The sequence below is a fragment of the Chenopodium quinoa genome, unplaced genomic scaffold (genome assembly GCF_001683475.1).
Source record: "Chenopodium quinoa cultivar QQ74 unplaced genomic scaffold, ASM168347v1, whole genome shotgun sequence".
Classification (NCBI taxonomy): domain Eukaryota; kingdom Viridiplantae; phylum Streptophyta; class Magnoliopsida; order Caryophyllales; family Amaranthaceae; genus Chenopodium; species Chenopodium quinoa.
Window position 1 is genome coordinate 352,281 of NW_018742879.1, and position 23,552 is coordinate 375,832.

General features: G+C 40.0%; 2 protein-coding genes across 3 annotated transcripts; both read right to left on the bottom strand.

Moving 5' to 3' along the window:
• Positions 1–723: 723 nt before the first annotated feature.
• Positions 724–3,533, bottom strand: LOC110726334 (B3 domain-containing protein REM16-like). 2 transcript variants are annotated; one of them, XM_021905798.1, is made up of 5 exons: positions 3,185–3,533; positions 2,382–2,431; positions 1,829–2,294; positions 1,526–1,707; positions 724–1,429 (listed from the first exon to the last, which is right to left on the bottom strand). In XM_021905798.1, the coding sequence occupies exons 2-5, from the start codon at positions 2,406–2,408 to the stop codon at positions 1,115–1,117; spliced, it is 990 nt and encodes a 329-aa protein (XP_021761490.1). In that variant the 5' UTR covers positions 2,409–2,431; positions 3,185–3,533; the 3' UTR covers positions 724–1,114. The 2 variants fall into 2 exon arrangements, with proteins under 2 accessions (XP_021761490.1, XP_021761489.1); XM_021905797.1 differs by having other exon boundaries at positions 2,382–2,500.
• A 1,619-nt stretch (positions 3,534–5,152) lies between these two features.
• Positions 5,153–9,103, bottom strand: LOC110726335 (replication protein A 70 kDa DNA-binding subunit B-like). The gene is made up of 11 exons (XM_021905799.1): positions 8,474–9,103; positions 7,906–8,052; positions 7,585–7,803; positions 7,192–7,369; positions 6,842–7,112; positions 6,646–6,748; positions 6,440–6,564; positions 6,126–6,349; positions 5,878–6,038; positions 5,646–5,766; positions 5,153–5,501 (listed from the first exon to the last, which is right to left on the bottom strand). Exons 1-11 carry the CDS (start codon positions 8,602–8,604, stop codon positions 5,301–5,303), a joined length of 1,881 nt encoding a protein of 626 aa, XP_021761491.1. The 5' UTR covers positions 8,605–9,103; the 3' UTR covers positions 5,153–5,300.
• Between the last annotated feature and the right edge of the window lie 14,449 nt (positions 9,104–23,552).

The window sequence follows — 23,552 nt, forward strand, 5'->3', positions numbered from 1 at the left end:
AAGCAGAATTAGAATCATTTCCTCTCTAAGAGCTCGAGCTCACATCTGCAATGGCATAGACCAATAACCATAGTATGTAGTAGTCCTCGTGGATTTATGAAAGTAGTAGTGATCAGTGACTTGCAATTATTGTTATGAAGTTCGAAGTTCTGCCTTCCTGTAAAAGATGCTTAAAGTGCTAAGTATTACTGTCAATTTAGTATTCATGGTCCTGCTACATAATTTTACTGATTAATTCATAATTTCACAATGGTAAGATTCATCCATATACACATATAGCCGTTTCTAGCTACTCTCATTGTGTGCATGTGCTCGTGTGTATGTGTCTGTTTGGAGAGGGGGTGTTTTGAAGGCCAGTTAGTATATATTTGGTGTTATTAACATTGTCCAGCTACAGGATGTCAGTATAAGTACAATAGCCCTGGTTGAGGATTGGTGCAGTGGCTAAATGGCAAGGCTAGAAGAAGACCAAAACCATCTAGTGTCGATTGAAAAATGTGCCAAGTTATACACTTATACACCAGGTTAGTTCTTCATTTTTGAAAGCATATACAAATATAAATCTTACTATAAACTACAGAAATTTGAGTTGGATTGCAGTTAGAATTGGTTGGTGTTTTATTTTTGTACTAATGAATAGAATCATGACTGTTTTTTGGCTACAAATTTTTTCTAGCATAGGTTACTCAAGGCTTCTGATAAAAGAAGCAGACAGTCTTGATATTCTAACAAAAAAATAAACAGAATATCATTCCTGTAACAACTAAGCACAAAGAAGTACCCCTGTAAGGCTATAACAGAGAGTCACAGCGAGTACAACCAGCACAAAACAATAAACATACATGATGATAAAATCAACTCATCAAGGAAAATTTAACACAAGAACAAATAAAAGTTGCATACATATTTGCCCTAAGTTCCACCAGAAAGTGAAGATAAAATCAGTCAAAGAGGAGGTCCATATCCAAAGGTACCATTAAGGTTCTGAAATTCATAAACACGACCCTAGTAGAAATACTGAAATACACACATTAGAACGAAGGGTTCTAGCACGCTTGCATTGGTGCATTGTTTTCCAAAGAGTGATAACAAGCTTGCATTGTTTTCCTCGGAGCTAGACCATATGCGTTGACACAGTCAGGGGAACAATGTGGTCAAAAGTGCGAAATATGTGGACATTGAAGATGGGAGTTCTAACATTATCTAATTTCCCCTTCTGAATCAGCTCAAAGACACAAGTATCATGCTCCTCCAAGTTGTTTTCCAGCACAAATAACGGCCACTTTGATCTGAGTTGGCATTGTATAGATCCTCCTTTGGTCCATCTGCATCCGACTCTCCAACTTCCCTTTATAGAACCTGGAACATGCAGCTCCACCTCGTGAGGCTCTTTGATCATATGCTTCTTTGCCCAATTCTTTGGGATTGTCTACAAACAAGAAAATAAAAAATTAAAATCCACCCAAATTCATATTGAAACAGCCAAGAAATTTTACAAATTTTGCATGTATAAAGGAAGACAAACCAGATTAAATCCCCTGTAAACATGTGTAGGCAGCATGGTTATCTGAAACACAGGAAACACTCTCTTGTTATCCTTCATGCTGCGCCTATAACATTCAGCCATCTTGGAAGCTCTTTTTTTTTCTCCAGGTTTTAGATCCCGCCTATTCGATATGAAGTACTTTTGGCTTTGAGGAAGTTTTCCTGCACCATGGTCAATTGGTCATCAAATTATAATACAGTAATATGTTTATTAATTCATGTGTTACAGAATACAGTATATATAGTATGCAAACTCGAATAAGGAATGACTAGTTTGTATTACCTTCACTTGAGCTTCCTTCCCGCTCTTCTTCCATTACATGACTTACATCCTTAGTCTCTTCTTCGCCTTCATCCCACAAAGAGCAATCCTCTGATGATGAGTCACAAATCTCAACTTCTTCTTTAGCCACACTACCATGACTGATGTGGAGGGTACTTCTACAAGAAGTTCTTCTTGAGCTTGAATTGGAATTAATGGAGAAGTGACACCCCTCTCTCTCGCAACCACTCATGTCAAACACTGTCACCTCAAACGAGGAGTCTTTAACAAAACGAAACACTAGGGAGTCAGCTTCTTCCACTCCATTATCACTAACAAACTGTTCCCAGCCATCTGAAAACTTCAATGATGTTTCATCACCTGTACTCGAGAGTCTGATTTTCCATTTGTTTTTACTCGGTCCTATAAGTGTACACCACGGTAAGAGTTTCACCTTGAAACACTCCATGAACTTCCGAGGAATTTTCTGCAAGAAAAGTTCACCAAAAAATTCAATCAAGTAAGCTGATATTAGTAATTTAAGTACAGTAGCTTTCAAAACATCTTTTCCTACCAATTGGTGCTTGAAATCTCCAAGCATGACCTTGAAGAATTGGTGTTTTACTGCAGGAAATTCAAACCAATACTTATAATTCTCCGCAATTTTACAGCCTTCACATTTCTTCTCCATAACTGCAATGATAAATACTATGAACAATGCTAATACAGTGAAACAGAACATAGAAATTTAGGCATTTATATTCTTCAAGTTTCCATATTATATTTCAGAATGTAACTTAGACTCTGAAACATTCTCCATCAATACTGAGTCTGCTGGCCACTGCAAGAGTAGTCACGGTTGGTCATTGGTCTAATGTCTCTTGTGGAGACTCCTCCGCGCTTTTATGCTCACCAGGCCAATCTTCTGCCACCAGCTCAGGCTCACAATTGGACCTACAACTTGCTTCTTTGACTCGAATCTCAACTCTCCTACAGGACTAGTCCCTACAGAGTCTAATTTCTTTGTTCTTAGTTTAATTATTTGTCTCATGATTGTTATATTGTAAAAATCTTCTCCTGCAGGGCTTCTTGATGCAATTAGAAACCTTTAATTTACTTGAACACTGTAAAATTCTCTCCTTTTTCTTTTTTGGTGTACTGTAAATCTAGTTAATAATTGCTGTTTTACTATCTTATAACATTATTTATTTGTCTGACAAGTAGTCAAGTATACACATATATAATCATCTTCCTTGTTTCAAATTCAAGCTATAAAGATCAAAACATTATACTACAACATGTAACCAAATTTATGTACAGACTCACTAATTAAAAATACTTGCAAAAAAAAAAAAAAAAACAGTACTAATAGTATACCTTTTTCTTCTCTATGCAAGGTCAAGGGAAGGACCAAGGATGTTAAATGACTCCGACTTCCAGTAACTGCTCGGTTGCTCGTTCAAGAAGGAAAATCAAATGCAATGATACAATTTTGCTCTGAGATCGATGTATGAATTTTGCTCTGAGATCGATGTATGAATCTATAATTAGGGATGATGTTGGGGTTGAAGAAATAATGCCTCTGAAAAAAGTTGTGAAAGAAGATGGGTAATGAGGAAGCTAAGTTCTGAACATGGATAAAAATGAATTCATGATTAAGAATATTGGGTCTACCACTTACTATATAAGGAAAGTGTGCATTATTGCTGTATCAAAGAAGAGTGCAATGTTAAATTAAAGTGTCAAAGTAATAACTTTGATGAAATTGACATGCATTGTAGAATAAAAAGGAGTGAAGCACATGTAACATGTAAGTGATAAGGTAAGGCAGAATTGTACTGCAAAATTCCTATAATAATTAGCAGCCATCAACATGAAGCATAGTCTAAATTCTCAGCTGCTATTTTGGTGAGGATATGATACAGACCATACATGCAGCTAGCTAGGAGAGATTTTTTTTTTTTTTTTTTAAAAAAAAAAAAAGCTAACTAATGAGTAAAACTAATGGTATCAGATTCTATTTTAGATGGTTTTCATTATTGAAACTTAAAAATGGACCATTAGAACCGAATCTGGATCTTAAACGATTCCGGGTCTAGGATCAAGTTTTGCCTATCTTGCATACTCTTAGTCTTAATACAATACGTTGGAACTTAAGTTTTCATAATCGGTTTTAATGTAATATTACCCTTAACATTTGCGTAGTACCCTTTATCTTACAAAGGAGTCTCGAACAAAATAATGCCTCGGAAGTGTCTAATTAACACTCCTATTAGGCTATTAGTACCTTCGGGGAGATGACAAATGTATAAACTACGGAGTAGTCCACTTTAATTTAGTGTTTTGTTTGGACTAAAACATTTAAGTTTTATTTGCAGACTTGTAGTGTTAAGTTCATTCCAATGAAGCCGTATAATTTTGATAGCAATATATTTAAGAGCTAATAATGGAGAATGTCTGAATATTTAGCCACTTCGGACTTTGGCTTAAAAGGTTTGAATCTAAATTCAATCCGAATGAAAGTTTTATAGATTCTTAGTAAACATGTAAATGGTAACCAGGAAGCCCGCCTAGCTCAGTTCGAGTCCCACGGTGGGCGTTTCCTTTTTCTTTTTTTTTCTCTTTCGTTTTGTACAATGATTGGTGCACGCCATAACTCATCTTTTATCCCTGAACACCCGAAGTCCTGAACGCCTTGTGCTCTGATCAGGCATGTATCGCAAATTCGGATTGTACCTTTTCCAGTTACCACAAGGCTTTCCATAAATAATCAGCTTGGTGTCACGGTATGTTTTGGAGAAGATTCTGCAACATAACTTTAGAGTTGGTTTACTATATTTTGTCTTTGTGTGTTCTGAGCAGTTGTTCGCAGTTCTATACTATAGTGTGAAAACCTGAGGGACTTCAACTCGTACATTCAGTAAGCACTTTAGGAAGAATAACCAAAGAGCTATTGTACGAGTAACAAAGCTTTCAATTGATGCTTTTGCATTTTAAATCAACCCTCAGACAAACAAGTGCACTATGAACAAAAAAATAATCTTTAGAATACATTAGGATTACAATCTTCAGTAACCACAAAAGGTATAAGTGTATACTTGGCACACTTCATTAAGAGAAATACTGCAATGCTCGAAATTATGACAGGAGCTTGAATGGCATTGTATTAATACTTATGTCCTTGTTTAAGATAATTTTTGTACCAATTACAACTGCTTAAAAATATGGTAAAATTCAAGTCATTTTGCAGTTCACAAGGCCAGTAAAGAAGCTATTCATGATAGAGAAGACTTACTGCACACTATTCTCTAGCAGTAAAGTTATAAAAAGGAAGAAAACATGAAGTTATAGGCCAATATTGCGATGCATATATTACAATGAACAAAGTAGTTCTGTTTGATTGCTCCAGATTCACAAAAAGAACCAACCCAACCCAACCCAACCCCTAGAATATAAATATCATAACCTACTGCTAAAATTTCAATAAGGATTTCTACTGAGAAGCTTTCATTTTAGTGATCTCGCCTAGCAGATAACTTGTCTCAGCTACATAGTCAAGCGGGGCAACAGCTCTTAGGGTTACCCTCTGTCTCTTCTCATTATTGTACTCGGTTTGTGCCACGCTAACACGGAATGTTTGTGGTTCCCAAGCTGCTTCTTTTAGTTTAGTCTGGAAGAGATTATCTTCTCCCTCCTGAAGAAAAATTAAAGGCATTTGTATCAGTTAAAATGTCAAGTAATCATCAATTTACATTTTGTATCAGTTAAAATGTCAAGTAATCATCAATTTACATTTTTACTAGATTGACATTATTGAGTAACAATGTAGGTAACAAACCTGTGATTTTAACTTCTCGAGCTCATCAGCAGGGCACCCTATGATTATTTCAGCTTGCTCATTGAATGTTGAAACCCATGTTTCACCACTTGCATCCGAAATTTTCGCTACCATAACATATCTAAATGATAAAACTTAAGAAGGTTAGTATCATAAAGAATTCAAGATTGGGAAACGACAAAATAAACCAATGACAGTACAAATAATCTAATTTTTCTGCTTTTGATCAGACCTTAAGTTGCATTCTTCTTCATTCTTCTGGCATCCTTCACACCAGTATCCAGATCCAATAGCTTCAGTAACCTTCTTGTTGCATGTCTTACAAGCTCGATACCACATAGCCTGATCAGGCCTAATTACGCTTATGTATGCTTTCAGGCTAAAGAACACAGGCTGACAGAAAACAAAGTAAGTGAGATCAACAATCAATGAGCCAAGGTTTGATTCATATCAGAACGCAAGTGATAGTCACTGCAATACCTTGTCATCACCCAAAGATGGATTGCTTGTGATATGTGAAATGGGAACTCTATCAGTGTACATTGACCTCCCTCCACCATTAGGAGAGGGGGTCATACCGGCACCCACAGACGCCAATGAGGCTTCTTTACCTTCTGAATCATACCAAGACCTCAGCTGTCTTGACTCAGGCAAATCAGGATTTATTTTAAGTACACTTTTGCTTATTGCTGACAATGATACACCTACAATCAGAGCAGAAAAGTCAGTTTATTGTCTTTGTTGAAGGTTCTATGTTTTTCCATAATTTTGTTTAGTTCTATTGAAAATCATACCCTGGAAGTCTCCAACTTTAACAGACTTAATGGCAATTACAGGAGACTGATCAGCCATATCCAGCAATTCTTGCCCAAGTGTTGTGGCATGATCATTCCACAATGAAACCACTACAGTTTTTTTCCTGCAATTCGACAATATATTAAATTTTTGATAAAACAAGTGTTATCAATAAGGTAATGATTAAGTCAAATTATGTACTCACGATTCATCAGCAATAGTTATGTCACGCTTTGGAATCATCTCATTGTTTATTTTCCTCCTAATACTCATTGTTGGGGACACATTCTGCACGACTCCAATAACATCTGCAAGATAAAAGCACATTAAGCAATCAATCATTATGTACAATTCTTGCAGTTGCAACCAACAACTGATGTTAAAGTCAGTGCATTTCTTACCTACGACATCCTTTCCATTTACATGTAGACCCAACTGATCAATTGGAACAAAGTTAAACTTTGTTTCAGGAATATACACTCCCTCATCACTGGCTTCCTCGACAACAGAATTCTCATTGATGGTCATCTCATAGTCATTGTGTACAGTATTGAACTTCTTATTTGCAACTTTTAGAGTTCCCTTTGAGATAAAGTAAACCTTCCCGGCTTGGAAGGTGTCATAAAACTTCCTTGCAGCTGCATTGAACATTGTTGCTTGTATTTGAGTACCCTGCATTCATGAAAATGTTTATGAATAACTCAATTCAAACATGAATCAAAAAGCTCAACTCATTGTAGCATTTACTTACATCTTCATCAGTTAGCTCGACATTGAAGACATTACCCTCTCCTCTAGCATTGTTGTAGGTTCTCATGGTTGCTTTGCTAGTAACTCGGACCTTAATGGTCCAGTTCCCTTGGTAAGGATTCAGCGAAGCAAGAGGGTACACCCTTCGAGTCATGCCCATTCTAGCAGCAGGCGCAGCACTGCAGCATCAAAAAGACTCACAATAAGCTAAGCTAATACATAAGCAAATGCATAACCAACTACCAAATCTTATTAAAACCCGTAATACATAACCAAATCTTATTTTGTACTCAAATCTTATTAAAGTGTGATACATATATATCACCAGTTGCAAATCAAGCTCATATCTAAAACAAAGCTTACATCATAAATCAGAGGGAATAAGAACACTCACTTTCCTCTTTGCTCATTAATGATTTGAGCAGCTGATTTAGCAACAATTTCCTGCTTAGGCTTCAGCATAATACCAGCAGCTTCCTTCATATCCTCGGCTTTCACATCAACCTCTTGCTTTTGCCTTTTGGCAGCACTGCCATCCTCAATTTCCTCTTCAACCTTAATCTCTGTCTCGAGTGCAGGCGAGACAGACTCACACTTAGTTACAAGCAGATACCTATTGACCATTCAGAAATTTCAATCATAGATCAGTAAAAAGTTCACAATACAAGTCCATTAGTAGTAAATTGTAATTGAGTACAAAATAAAAAGGGCTTACTTTTCGGGTTTGTTCGGAATGTCGTTGAGGGTATAATCAAGAACCCGAATAAGACCCATATTCTGAATGGATCCAGAAGATACCATATCTGAAAAACTTGACTGCAGAATACCCTTTAGCTTCTGTTTTCCATCACTAGCAGTAAACCTAACAATTTTTTGTAACAATACACTAAATCAATCCCTTGAAAAAATTGAGCCAAATCTCAAAACTGACAAACAATTAAGCAAACTTCAACTAAAACCCTAACACCAATTTTTGAACAGATCATGACAATTAAGTCAACAACATCAAATTAAACAACTGGATTACCAAGCATTTAGCAGATGGAGTATTCATTACAAAATCAAACCCTAAAAAAATTTCAGATTCAATTCAAGTATGCAAATTAAAATTTAAACTATTAGAATGTGTAATAACCATACCCAATAAAGCCTAAAATGAAAAATTGAACAAAAAATTGGAAATTAGCAAATGAATCTCAAAAACCCTAATTCAAACAACAGATTAAATCACACCAAAACTACAAATCAAAAGAACTGAATATAAGAGACTTAAAAAGACGAACATGAAACGATTGCCGACGGCTTTCAAATCAATGACTTGAACAACAAGATCTGGAAGATCTTCAGAAGAATCAGGAGATGGGCTTGCAATAATCTTCGAAATCGCATCTGGGGTTACAGTATTCACCTCCATTTTATCGAATAAAGGGGAAAATCAAAAGAGAAATTAGGGTTTGATTGAGGAGAGAAAAAGAAAGAGAAGAGAAGTGAGAAATGTAGGAGGGAAATGATGAAAGAGGGGAAAGTTGATTAAATATGAAGTTTATTCAGAAAAAATGGCGCCATTTTCAGTGGATTTTGAGCTTCATTTTGAAATTGGAAATGAGTTTATTTGACCGCCACTATTATTGCTTCTCCCGGAATTTTTAGGTTTGGCGCCTAATTGTTTTTTAAGTTTTTTCATTTTTTTTGGAGGGGAATTGGAAAAAGGAAATATTTTGGACTTTGTAAATTGTGGGATTTGAACCCAATTTTCTACCAGTATTTTGGTTTTTGAAAGGTTAAACTTAAATGTTGAAGTTTGCGCATTATAATCTTATAAATATGACTATATAAGAGTGGGAACAACTTAAGTGGTTAGAGCTTCCCTCCCGATATTAGAAGATTTTGAGCTTGATTTTCACTCCGCCCTTGTGGCTCTCTAAATACTAAAAAAAATAAAAAATCTTATAAATATTTGAAATAAATCAAACTTCATTTCTTTCTTAGTTAAAGTCTTTTTGTAAGTGTTATTGGCAAATTGCAAACTTATTTGTCCTTTTTTAAAAAATTAAAAATTTGAGATATGGTTGTTTATGTTTCGTTTTCAATATGCTCTTTAAAAGTTCATCTTTTTAAAAGTATGAATTAGAAAGCGTCTTGGATTAAATATCGTTTAATTTTATAGTGGTTGTGTGTCGAGTATAAAATTAGAAAATCTCGCTATGAGTATTTTTACCTTTGGTCTAAGTATTTTTTAACTCCATAATACACAAATTAGTGCCTTCTAAAACAAATAAAGGTCTCTCTTGTTTCTGGTTCTAATGTCATTCCCAATTATATTTTGTACAATCTATTTCATCTCGTAATCGTGTTTATATGTTGCTCAAATCTCAACAAAGCATGTTTACAAAATTGTACTCGTAGTTGATAATTAAAACTAACACATACACAAATTGCAATTGCCTCATAATCATACATATGTCAATCAGTTTGGTTGGTCGAAGATAAGCCACGTGATACCTAAAGGTTAGGATTAGTCGATTAGAGTTTGTTTACATCACTCTCATTCTCTCTAAACCAAAATTTAAAAAAAAAATTGATGAAGAAACCTCATTAATTAAAAGGAGGAGGAAATACTTTTGTAAATAACTAAGAATAAAAACTATAAACATATGAATCCTATATGACAAATTCTATATATAAGCATAATAGTAAATCGAGCATAAATAACTCTATATATGACAAATTCTACAAGGGGATTAGTGACAATAATTATAGGTAAAATAAAAAAGAGAAAAGGGTTTACTAGAGACACTATTGAGAGTTTCCTTTGCTTGTTACTCTTTTTTTTTTTTTTTTTTTTTTGTACAATCTTAAGCTTCTTTACAACGAGAACAACAAGAAAAGCAAGAAGATAACCATGTATAATAAGAAGGAGGTGCTGCTTCAGCGGCAGTGGTGTTAGGGGGCTTCGCCGCCTCTTGATCCGCTGTAGAAGTGTTCTTCCGAAGATCATATCGAGCATGGCTCTGCCCCGAATTTACTGATTTGTCTCTGCCAATTTCAGCAAGCCTGAATTTCATCCGAATTATTATATATGATCAACTTAATACGACCAACACAATGCAGGTTGATTCACACACAAATATGACAGTCATCAAATAAGTCTCCATAATACACAATGTACATGCCAAAATATATTTTACTTCCTATATGATTGTTATGTAGTTCTCCTTGATATATGTCGATGTTAATCGAAATGTAATGCAAATTTCAATGAACTCGTCGAACAAGGATATGCAGTGGCAAGTACCTAATGACATGTGTGTATATTTCAAAGGAATTCCGAATCAAGATAATGAGTAACGTACACTGGAAATGCGAAAGACTGGCCGCTTGTATCTGAATGGTGTGAAATACATGTTGTAAGAGGTACATCATCTGAAGCTGAAGCCGAAACACAGGACACATTGTCTTTTATATCTACAATTGGATCATGTTTTTTCCTTACAACTTCGGAATCATCATTGTTTTCACTCATTTGAGACGGACTTGTAGCCCGAGAGTCAGTATGTTCACTCATTTGAGACGGACTTGTTGCTGTATAATCTCCGTTGTCACTCATTTGAGACGAACATGTTCCTTGAGAATCGTCGTTTTCACTCATTTGGCAAGAACTCGTTCTCTGGTCAGTCGATGGAATTGAAATAGAAGAGGATGTCTTTTTATGAGTTTGTATAATCCCTTCTCCGGAATTGATTGTTTCTTGGGATGAACACGGGGTTCTCTCTTCTTTATGTAAGTCTACAACTCTTTGTTCGCCTAATCTTGGCATTGGCATGTGTACTGGTGAAGGCGGAGGGAGTTCTCCTGATTTTCGTATATCACTAGGCCCTCCGTAAATGCCTAATTCACCAGACTTCAACAACCAACTAAATTGATCGCGTGTAAAACTCATGTTTCCCGTGTGAATACTAAACAATGACTCATTCGAAGTGGTACTCCACTCCGGATGACTCGATTTAGTTGTGGCAAATACATACGACGGTATTCTATAGCCCGAGTTTTCAACAGGCCGCTCCATCACCTGAATTGGCGGGCATTCTAACGTCGATACATCGTCACTTGCTGTTGTCTGTGGAGCTGCATCACTTTGCTCACTATCAACAGCAAAGCTACCTATGATGTAACAGATATGACATTAGTCCTAAAGTATTTTTCTATGAAATATGTCATGACCACACGTAACAACTATAAACCATAACGTACCTTTGCCTAATTTATCAATATGGTACGCATCATCGAAAGAAAAATCAGTTATCGCAGATTTGATGTCTGATGCAGAGGAAACAGAGGAAGTACTTATCCTTTCTTCTGTGGTAGAATGTTCGTCTTCTCCTTTGATGTATTTGTGGCTAATCTCACTACCGTGTGGATGTTCCATCACTTGGCCTAGCTAACAACTTGGCTCTTCTCCAAAGTTCATGATATACATTATTGTATAAAACTAACAATGGCACACTGAAAAAATGTTGTAAGCATTATAACTTATATTAGGACTAAAATGAGATGATCAGAATTCAAGTATCTATTTTCTAATCTACCATAAAATTCATGCTTTGTAATTGTGGACACATTATTATAACTTGCACTTGTAGCTTGATGAATGATGCATAAATTAGAGATGCGTTTAAAATCATCGAGGAAATTCAAAAATAAGCCGTCATGTTAAGTTTTAATTTCAATCGACAACTTGACCACAATTGGGTACATATAAAATTATGGAGCATTGATCATTAAAACCAAAAGGGTTTTGTAAGATTGATTTATGTTAACAATCATAACATCATAACCTATATGTCTATTAGGAGATAATAATTTTTCCGCGTTAAATTATTATATAACTTTCGTCTAATATTAAAATCACCCTTCTTAACATCAAACCAACATGTTGAGAAATATCAATACAAATTAAAATTATGCATGCATAAGATAGATCCTAAAAAATAAAGGAGAAGAAAATGCACAAAAAAAGAATATCCTTTCTAACCAAATGTGAGAACAACATTATTGCGCAGCGGATATGAGAATATATGCATACCCTTAAGAAAAGAAAAAAATAGGCATGCATCCCTAATTTGAAATCAAGACAAAAAAAAAAAAAAAAAAAAAAAAAAAAAAAAAGGTGTATTAAAGGGTTATGAACAAAATGTTCATAATGCATGAAGGCTTACCTAAGTAATTGTGGGTGATGTTTAGCGCATCACAAAAAAAAATTATGAGTTTGTTGATTCCAACACTAAGAGGATGACAGGGCGAGTGAATCAACCATCCAAGATGTATTGTTTTTTCCAAAATAAAAATAAATTTCTGGGAAATGATGAAGAAGGTAAGAGAAAGGGGATGATCAAATAGCTAAAAATAGGAGATGGGTTGGATAAAAATGTGAATAGAAATGAGGTATTGAAAGCGTTGTGAAGCAATTATTTGGCAACATTTTCTCTCTCTTTTAAACAATAAATAACAGCCAAAACATTCTTTTGCTTCCACTCCCTGTTGTGTTCTTTAACAAACTTTTGCATACGTGTTTTTACCTTTATTTTTGTTCGGATAATAGAGTTGATCGTCGATGATTCAACTTATAAAAATGTATGGGCTTAAGACCGGACTATTCAAAAATGCATTTTTAAGGCAAAAATTCAATTTAATCCAAAAAATCCACTTTAAAAAATTAGTTGGTCTAGCAATGGATATCTGACCTATTGATCACCTCTACTTCAAACAAGTAGCCCAATAAGGATTCCTTTTTTAAAAAAAAAAATAAGAATTCATTTGATATAACGACTTCATCCTCTTTTTATAATTTTTTTTGTTAAAAAGAATTTGTACCCACTTTCAATTTTGATGATTTATATTGGGTTAATTTCTACTTAATTTTATTTGTGAGTTGTGACAAAATCATTTTACCATACCTTTTCTACACCATAATGTAGACACATTTTCATTCACCCAAGTCACCTCCCCTATAAATTAGAACTACAAGTATTGATGAATACATACAAAATTGGAGAAAGCAAGTTTTTTTTTTTTTTTGGCTATAATTTAAAGTTACTACAAGTATTTTAGAATATATAGTGATTATTGATTAATTATTAAAATTGGAGTTTAAAAAACGGAGGGAGTTAAGAATACGGCTATATTCACTTCAACTAAAAATAAATAATTTCAGTAAATTTAAGAAAAAATATAAAAGAGAATCATTAAAACATAATGCTAGTTTAGCTAAAATAATTTCATTTCAAGTAGAATAAATTCATTTTAGCAAAAATAAGGTGAATTGAACAGGGCCTAACTTCACTTATCCATTTGATTAATCCCACATTCGTCAAGTAACCCCGTTTGCTCATCGCAGTAATCCCTATTGCTCAATTAATAACTTTATATGCGAAGTGGTCACCACATAATATAAGATTTTGTGTTATCGAATTGATGATTTATGATGATTGATTTTTTTTAACACAAAATAAGAAGATATATATATATTAAAAGATTATCCTTACATCTAAATATTACAAGAAAACTTGATGAAGGTAATTAAAAGATAACTAACACAACCATTGAGCAAATTGTCCAAACTGAAAACTAAGGGGAAAATAAACATATAAAGCATACTAAGCCGCCCATAAGCACAACAAAAGCAACATCTAAACAGGAAGGGGGTGGAACACTAAACAGCAGCAGGAGGAAGACCCAAATCCCTCTCATAGAGGAGCTTGACACAGTCAGGAGGGGTGAAGTAAGTCCTATGCCCAATAGCCATGTCATTTCCAGCTTCAGCAAGTTCATGCGCAATGACATTGAGGTCCCTTCGAATGTGAACAATCTCCACAGCCTCAAGATTCTTAATGCTAGTAGCAATATCATTGATAGTGGCAGCTAATTGATGGTGCACATTAGAGTTCATGGTGTCAAACATAACCTTAATGGATATAGCATCGGTGTAAAGTTCCACCTTCTTCACCTCAAAGGTATCAGCCATAGCAAGAACATTTCTAACAGCATAAAGTTCAGTTGCTTGAGCCAAAATTGCATTGTATTTGCTAGAGAATCCAAGAAACCAAGTTCCATCCTCGTTGCGAATAACCCCTCCACCAGCAGCAACATTTATTATCCTCCAAGAGCCATCAGTATGAATTCTCTTAAAGCTCGGGGGTGGAGGAATCCAATTATGCACCAAGGTGTTGGAAGGAGAGTCAGTCTTCAAGGTTAAAAAAGAGACATCAGAAAAAGACGTTGTAGTAAAGGTGATAGTAGCAAAAGTAACAGCAGCAGGACCTATGACCCCAGAAAGCTCAGCATAAGGAGCATCAGAAGCAGAATAAGGAGCAGCAGTAGAAGAAGAAGCCACCCCCTTTCCTTTATCCTACATTAATTTGTTAGTGCAGTGATAATTGTTTCGGGGTTTTTTGATGTCCTGTGGGAGAGTTACAATTCCGGGACTGGATCCGTGCGCCTGTACCTGCAAAACAACGAAAACTCTGGTTGGTGGGAGCTACGCCTCTGATGAAGTTAGAACACGTTTAAGGAGTTAAAGGTGCGGAAAGTAGAAGTGATCTGTTCCTCTAAGGGGAGGAGTGACTGAGGTGTGCAATTAATGCTAAGTCTGGTCTAGCAAGTAGTATGCACGAGGGTTTAGGTTTCTCTTAGTGAGATGATTAATTAATTATAAATGTGTTTAATGAAGGCTAATTACCGTATTTATAGCCTCGAAATACGTGCCCAATACTAGGTTAAATGGCAAACCTAGGACTGATTGGGCTTGCCTCGCGATTCAGGCCCAGTTAGCCGTTTTCCGGGTTAGCAAATAGTGGGCCACGTGGCGTGACGCGATTGGTCCATGCTGGACCTCTTGGAGCATGACACGTGGCAGCCCCCCTGAATGGTCCACGTGGCAGGTGCTGACTAGTCCACGTGGCGGGGAAAAATGCCCTAAACATTTGCCCCTCACAGGGGTCACGTGACTTGTCACGTGACGCCTGTGACAGGTGTCGACTCATAACCAGGCGACGGCTTGTGACAGGTGTCGACCTGTGGTAGGCCGTCTGTTTTTTCTCGCCTATTTTTGAATTTAGGGTGTGACCCTTAAAATTCTCGAATAACCCTATATAAGGGCATGTTGACCAAGTCTTGTTCACATTTTGTGAACTTTGCAAGAGAACTCAGAACCTCTGAACTTAACCTCTGAAATTTCTAGGACGACTGTTTGCGCTAGCCTACTGTTTGTGGAGACCGGCTGCTTTAGACTTCCATCTCCTTTCTTAAAGAACTTCCAATCTTCAGGTAACCGACTGCTCTTGCACTTTTCATTTCTTTGCATTTTCTTTTGAAGATATGGTATCCCAAAAGCACCCGGCACGACCTAGGTTAGTGATTAGTCGGTCACCGGGGACGGCTGAATCTAGGACTAGGAGTGCCGCCTGCCCCTTTTTGGACCAATCTCTGCCCTGTGCTCCAAGTCCGACTATCTCTGTTGTGTCTGTGCAGGACACTATGGCCAGAACAAAGAGGACGGCCAGATATACAAATTCAGACGGCTCCTCATATTATGTACAGTTGAGCGAGCTCTCGGACCGGTCGCCTGGTAACCCAAGCACTCCAAGTGACTCAATTTTAGAAGAATCTGAGGTTCAGGCGACCAGTCCTATGGTTGTAGATATGTCCGGACTGGAGCCGGCCCCTGTCGAGAAAGAGGAGTCGGCCTCCTCTGAGAGCTCGAGTGACTCTGATTCCAGCTCATCCAGCCGGCATTCCCTGGATTCAGAAGAGAGGCATTCTCGTCTTCATGAGGCGAGGGCATCTCATACTATCGAAAAGGGGACGGCTGGGCAGAGTCATCTGCTTCTCATAGGGAATTGAACACTCCCTACTATTGTCATGTCCCAAAAGGCCGAATTAAGGCCATGGCCGAGAGGTTAGGGACCTTTTAGGCGGACCATGTAATGGGTCCTGATTACTTTCTATCAATGCCGAATGTTGAAGATACAGTAGTCTGGCCTGAGGGGGCCAGCTATGGGGACGCCTGTTTTGGCTGCTATGAGGCGGCCATTAAGGCTAGGTTAAGATTCCCCTTGCATCCGACTGTTCAACAAATCCTGGATGGGTACCAGGTGGGGCTTTAGCAGTTGGCCCCAAACTCATGGTCCAACATTCTGGGCTTTGTGGCCGGCTGCGAAATGTATGGGGTTGAACCAAATTTTACAGCGTTCGCCCAAATGAACTATCTGAGTTGGACCCCAAAAGCAAGCGGTACCGGCTTATACCAGATTTCCAGCCATAAGGGCTACTTGATGACTAGGGGGAAGGAGAACAAGTGGAAGGACTGGAGGAACACCTTCTTCATTGTTTCCAGCCCCAACAAACTTCTCAACAAGAGGTACAATAGGTGGAACGGGGATCCACCTCTCCTCGTAGGCGGCTCTAGCCTGCCGCCTGTTCTTCGTAAAGCCAAGGAGGAGATCCTTGATCAAGGTCTCTTCAAAGTAGAGATCAGAGCTAACTCTGCTACAGGGGTACGAGAGTTAATCCCCCTAAACTGCATACCCAAATTCAATTGGTTGTATGATGAGTATTTCCTAGCCGCCTGTGGCCTAAGTAAACGGACCACTAGAGGTAGTCGGGTCTTTTTATGTTCTTGCATTCTTGTTTTGCTTAAATTTTTACTAACTCTGTGATGCATTTTGTAGGTGAAGCCATGGACAAAATCTCTGCTTCTAAGAAGGCGACCGCCCTTCTTCGAGCGACTATTATTGGCCAGAAGCGGCCCTCTACCGACTCTCCCTCAAAGGATCGGAGAAGTCCAAGGCGAGCTTCCCACACTTGTAAAAATTCTTTATGCTTTCCCGCTTTTTACCATACTAATAACTTTTTATTGTCGCAGGACGGGGCACCCAGATCTTCTCCCTCCAAGCAGCCGAACCCCAAGGTTCGAAAACAGACGGCTGGGAGTACGCCTGGTTCTACCAGGAAACAGTCGGCTGAAAAGCAGGCGTGGACCCCTCAAAGTGGGTCAAAACAAACAACCATCCCTAGGGACACTCGGCCTCCAAGAGGTATAATTGGTTTAAATTTGTCAATCTTTCTTAGATCAGGCGGCCTGTTGCTTTCCCCTTGTCTAATCTTCCATGTTTTCTATTGCAGGCGGCCATTAGGAGTCGGACTTGGTCCAGATGGCCAAGTCTATGGTCAAGGCTATTCCCTCAGATGACAAAGAATCAGTCAGGGGAGTCGGCACCCTTGACTTGGACTCTATCATGGGTCTACTCTCTGAGGTACACTTGATGAATTTTCTTCGACATTGGGCAACATTGGCATTTAAGTGCCGCCTGTTTCTTGGAAAATTTTGACGCCTGTTTTGTTGATTCGCAGGCCTTGCTTCGTGTTCATGGTCTCCGCCGACCCATCAACGAAAAGAACAAGGAGGTAAAGGCTACGAAGGCCATGGCCGCCTCTGATTGTGACCGGGCAATGTTTCAGATTGCCCAAAATGAGATTTTGACAACTGACATTCTGTATTATCAGGAGACTGCCACCTTGCAGATCAAAACCGAATTGGAGACGGCCAAGAAGAAAAACTTGGAGCTAGAGAAGGCAGTTAAGGACCTTCAAACCCAGTTACAACCGCTGAAGCATGCAAAACATGCGGCCAAAGAGCTTAAAAAGTCAAACCAGAAGCTCAAGGAGCGCCTGTCAACCCAGGAGGCGGCCCTGACCAAGCAACTTAGCGCTAAGGCTGAGTCTGAGAAGATGGCCCCGACCCAGGATATGATGGAGGACTCTTCGGCCATCATGAAGATGACCTAGACTGCTCTCTTCCCAGACTCAGACTATGAGCAATGGGAGTCCAAATTCGTTGCCTGCACTGAAGAATATAACATCAAGATTATGCAGCAGGCGAACGATGAGGATGAAGCAAAGGATGAGGCGGCCGACTCCTCTTCTGAAGGTGAGGATGAAGATGAAGAGGAGGAGGAGGCGGACGTCAACAAGGGGGAGACTGAGAAAGAGGAGGCGGGCGCCAACCAAGAACAGGCGCCGGCTAATGAGCCACAAGAGAGTGTGCTTGAGGAGCAGGCGCCCATTGCCGAAGCTGATCAGGCGGCTGCCGTTACTGAAACCTCTCTCTCCAATGCTTAAGCTGCTTATTTTTCAACTCTTCTTCGGCCTGCGTGCCGTCTTTTTTTTTTTTTTGTCTCTTTACCCGACCAAGGGGTCGGGGTCTATGAATATATTTTCCGGCCTCCATGGCCGACTGTTTATGAATGAATTTTGGCGACTGTTTAGTCGTTTTGTCCAGCAATCTAATTTTGTTATTTCCCTTTGCCAAGTGTAAAATGTCTTTAATAGCCGCTTGTTTATCATGCCGATTGTTCTTGCTTGTTGTCTTCCTTTTTGCATTAAAATTTGCCATATGAATGTTTTTGAATGTTTAAATGTTTCTAAGTATAAAAGACATCTTAGTGGGTGTCGCAACCGACTGATATTGTTGCCCCTACCCGACTGATTGTTTCTTTATCAGTCAGTCAGTCATGAGTTCAGTCGACCTTCCCTTGAAAGATTGGGATAGCAGACTTTCCAGACTTGGATTATTTTAGGAACATTACCCAGGCCGCCTGTTGGTCACGCTTGGGCACAGGCGGCTGTCTTGAGGGTTTTAAGCAATGGTCGTAGTAAGTGTAGTTGAGGGGCTAAGTACCAATATCTTAACAGGGTTCCCCAAGCCTTGGACCATTGTGGGTAGCCGCCTAGTTGAGGAACAATCGTCCTATTTCAGTAGGCCTGGCGTTGTTCTTATAAGGGTGCTACTTAGGTAGCTGGGCACCTATTTTTATTTTAATAGTTTTCCAAGTTTGATGGAAACAGGCCATCTGTAAACGGGACACCTATTTTGATGGGATCCGCCTGCATCATCTATAGAGGTTCCCTTATTAGGTCTAGATGGAATAGTAATGGACGACCGCCTGTTTTCAAGAACAGGCGTTCCTTCCATACGTTTGGTTCCATTCCAGGGAGGGCGACTGGACCCCTTTTGTTTGAGTAGTAAGAGGGTCAAGCAGCGGAGGCCACTTGACTTCCATTATTCGTCAAGTGTCGTTGGCTATTAACCCAAATTATGCCAAATTGTTTTGGCAGTTTTACATAGCGTTGATGTTTGGTAGAGACAGGCCGCCTGTTCATGTGGACGAGGCGCCTGGTCTTTACAACTGCGCTTGTATAGGTGGACTTAGTTGGAATAGTGGCCAAGTACCCTTGTTTGCCAAAAAACAAGTGTTCTTGTTCCTTTTAGGTTCCAAACTAGACTGTGTGACTATGAGTCTCCCTCGGGGCTACTCAGTCTCCGCCACTGATTTGAGTAGTAGAGGTACCAGGCAGCGTAGACCGACTGGTCCCCTTGATTCGCCAAGTTTTTCTTGGCTATTAACTCAAAAAGTACCGTCCGCATTTATCCAAGTAATGACAGGCGGTTATCCGACTCAGATGTGAACTGACTACCACTGGTTCGGCTAGTAGTAGTTATCTTTGTCTCAAGCGTAAACGGGTACGGGGTTGTCCTTGAGGACAGTCGTTAGGGTCCGTTTGTTTGTGGTTTATAGAGCATTATTCCACCCAAGAGGGAGCTACTCTCTGCGAAGAATCTCATCCAGAAGGATGTCGCCAGACGCCTGCTATACTATTGGGACAGGTCGTATTAGTTTAATTTTTAGATAAGATCAGTCGGCCTGACGCCTGGGCTGATCATCCGGCCATAGGCCTTGTTTAGTTCATGGTGAACGTAGATGCTAAGTTACCTTAGACTTTGGAGCATAGGAGAGTAGCCGTCTGTTTTAGGTTCAGGTGGCCCTCTTCTATGGAGAGTAGCCGACTGTATGTTCAGGTGGCATGCCCCTCTGATAAAAGTACAAAGTATTGAAATAATTGCAAATTTTATTAATAACCCTTGTACAATTACATCATTTAGAAGTAATACTTCTTCTAATTGTCTACATTCCATGTTCTAGGTAGCAGCCGACCGTCTGGTGTTTCCAGGCGATAGGTGCCGTCTCTAACCTCGTCATAGATCCGGTAGGGTCCCTTCCCAGTTGGGAGTTAGCTTTCCCAACTCATTAGCCCTACCGATTGCTTCCATTTTCCGTAGTACAAAGTCTCCCACTTTCAGTGGACGCCTGTGTACTTTCTTGTTATAAGCTATTGTCATTCTCAGACGGTAGATCTCATGGCGTAGGGTTGCGTTGCCCCTACGCTCGGGGAGTGAGTCCAATGCTAGGCGCATGGATTCCCAATTGGCCGCCTCGTCATACAGCATGACACGAAGGGTCGGCTTGTAATGCTCAATAGGTAGAACAACTTCTGCCCCATAGGTCAGGAGGAATGGGGTTTCCCCAGTCGCCCCTTTTTCAGTCGTCCTTATGGCCCAAAGAACATGTGGTAGTTCGTCTGCCCATAGGCCGCCTGCTTTTTCTTGATACCATAAGAGATAATCTTGTTGAACGCTTCTACCTGGCCGTTTGCTTGGGGTCGGCCAACTGATGCAAAGTTGTATGCAATTCCTTGATCCCCGAGCCAGTTCTTGAGAACAGGCGTCTCGAACTGAGGACCATTATCAAAGACCATTGACATGGGCACCCCAAATCGTGTAATGACGTTCCTCCAAATGAATGAGATAACGTCCTTGGTCTTGATACCTTTGACGGCCTCGGCCTCTACCCATTTGGTAAAGTAGTCGACTGCTACCAGGATGTATCTCCGGCCGCCTATTGCGGGTGTTTACGGACCCAAGACGTCCATGCCCCACTTGGAAAATGGTAAGGGGCTATGTATAGTCGTCAGATCAGTGGTCGGTCGATGGATTAGCTTGCCAAACCTCTGACACTTGTCGCATTTTTTCACCATCTCCGTCGCGTTTGCTTCTAAGGTTGGCCAGAAATATCCCTGTCGCCTGGTTCTACAAGCTAGGGACCTCCCGCCTACGTTGGAGGCGCAGTATCTCGAGTGCAAGTCCTTTAAGATCACTTGCCCCTTTTCCGGGGTGACACATTTGAAGAGAGGTTGGAGATAGCCCTTTTTGAAGAGTTCCCCTTTATGTATTTCAAAGTTGGACGCCCGTTTTTTTAGTACGACCGCCTCTGAGTGAGTAGTTGGTAGGGTGCCGTCTGTTAGGTATGCCCGGATGTCATCTATCCAGGTGGAGCTTCTGTCATGGATCCCAATAGGGTCCTCCTCGATGCTTCGTTTCTCCATTACTCCAGTCATTGTTCGAGGCTTGGAACTTAAACCGTAGTGCGTACTCGTACCCGTCCCCTTCAGGGGACTGACATATGACGCCTTCTCCACAACCGTTCATTGTAGAGCTCCCGTCCACATAGACTTACCAAACTTATTCAAAGTTCTCATAATCAGTCGACTTGGTTAGTTCCACTATGAAGTCAGTGAATGCTTGCCCCTTCACCGCTTTCCTTGGCTCAAAAGTGATCTCTAGAATTTGGATCTCGATGGCCCATTTGATCATTCGGCCTAACGACTCCATGGTTCTCAGTGGAAGCTTGATTGGCTGGTTAGTGTAAACCACTACCAGATGTGCCAGAAAATAAGGCTTCAATTTTTTAACTGCCATGAAGAGGAAAAGTCCAAACTTCTCAACCATAGGGTACCGTAACTCGGCGTTCTTTAGGACGTGACTAATGAAGTAGACTGGGAGCTGGCAGCCGTCCCTTTCAGCAAGGAGGACGACACTTAGGGCATGGTCAGAGACTACTAAATACATGTATAGTATTTCCTTGGGTAGAGGGCTGACCAGCCTTGGCAAAGAGTGCAAATGTTGTTTTAATTTTTAGAAGGCCGCCTCTGCATCCGCCCCCCATTCAATCATGGTTTTCTTCTTGATAGCTTGGAAAAAGTAAAGACATTTGTCGCCCGACCGGCTGAGGAACCTCCCCAATGCCGCCAGGCAACCCGTAAGCTTTTGCACCTCTCGGACAGTACGGGGCGACTGCATGTCTATGACCGCCTGTACCTTTTTGGGGTTAGCCTCTATCCCCCTTTGATTGATTAGAAATCCGAGGAACTTCCTAGACTCAACACCAAAAACACATTTCTTGGGATTAAGCATGATCTGTTGCCGCCTGAGTGTGGTGAATGTTTCTCGGAGGTCGGCTAGGTGGTCCGTTCGGAGCTTAGATTTAACAATCATATCATCTATGTACGCCTCCATATTCCTTCCAATCTGGTTGAAGAAGACCGTATTTATCATTCTTTGGAAGGTGTCAGGCGCATTCTTTAGTCCGAACGGCATGACAGTATAGCAAAACAACCCCTCATCTGTGACGAAGGCCGTCTTCTCTTGATCTTTCTTCCACAAGGGTATCTGATGGAAGCCTGAGTAGGCGTCCATGAAGCTCATCAAGGCATGGCCGGCTGTAGAGTCAACCAGGTGGTCGATCTTTGGGAGCGGGTAACTGTCTTTGGGGCATGCCTTGTTCAAGTATGTGTAGTCTACACACATGCGCCAGGTCCCATTCGACTTTTTGACAAGTATAACATTCTCTACCTAGTCTGGGAAGTAACACTATCGAATGAATCCTGCGTCCAGTAATTTCTTAACCTCGGCGGCTACCGCTTGGCTTCGTTCTTCACCATGGTTCCTTTTTTTTTGCCTAACCGGCTTCTTTTTGGGATCCACAACAAGATTATATACGGCCAGATCCGGGCTTATGCTTGGCATCTCATGAACTTCAAATGCAAATACATCTTTGAATTCCCTTAGCAGTTGGTGTAGGTCAGCACCAAGTTCAGCAAAAGCAGTCGTCCCGACCTTAACAGTTTTCTCAGGGCAAGAGTCGTCTAGGACGATGTCTACATGTTCACCAGTCGGCTGAGGGCGAAATTCATCTCACCGCTCCTTGGCCAATGATTGCTATTGTTTTTCTGTTCTTTCGGCCTCTAGATGGGTGGCCTTTCTCTTCTTGCCGGCTGCTGTTGAGGCAGGCGCAACTCCCTTGACTAGCTCAAGGTTTGTAGTCTCCCCACTGGGGCCGGATGCTTCCACAATGGGTTTGATGTCAGAGAGATAACACTCCCTGGCCATCTTCTGGTCTCCTCTAAGGGAGCCGACTGTTACATTATCTCTCTCAAGCATGAGAGATGGAATGATAACAGCTTTTGAATTATTCAGGGTGGGTCGCCCTAAGATCATGTTGTAGGCCGACAGTTCTTCGACCACCAAGAATTGGACCACCATGTGACGCCCTTTCCTTTCTCACCCAGGCGGATAGGCAGATCCACCCGTCTAACTGGGTGTACGACTCCTCCGAATCCCACTAAGGGATG

Excerpts from the sequence above, each read along its gene's own strand:
- LOC110726334 (XM_021905797.1), bottom strand. The coding sequence starts at position 2,498 with ATGGAGAAGAAATGTGAAGGCTGTAAAATTGCGGAGAATTATAAGTAT. Across the intron at positions 2,295-2,381 it reads GAGATTTCAAGCACCAATTG|AAAATTCCTCGGAAGTTCAT; the intron begins GTAGGAAAAGAT and ends CTTTTCTTGCAG. Across the intron at positions 1,708-1,828 it reads GGAAGGAAGCTCAAGTGAAG|GAAAACTTCCTCAAAGCCAA; the intron begins GTAATACAAACT and ends ACCATGGTGCAG.
- LOC110726335 (XM_021905799.1), bottom strand. The coding sequence starts at position 8,604 with ATGGAGGTGAATACTGTAACCCCAGATGCGATTTCGAAGATTATTGCA. Across the intron at positions 6,749-6,841 it reads AAATGGAAAGGATGTCGTAG|ATGTTATTGGAGTCGTGCAG; the intron begins GTAAGAAATGCA and ends TTTATCTTGCAG. Across the intron at positions 5,767-5,877 it reads GAAGAAGAATGCAACTTAAG|ATATGTTATGGTAGCGAAAA; the intron begins GTCTGATCAAAA and ends TTTATCATTTAG.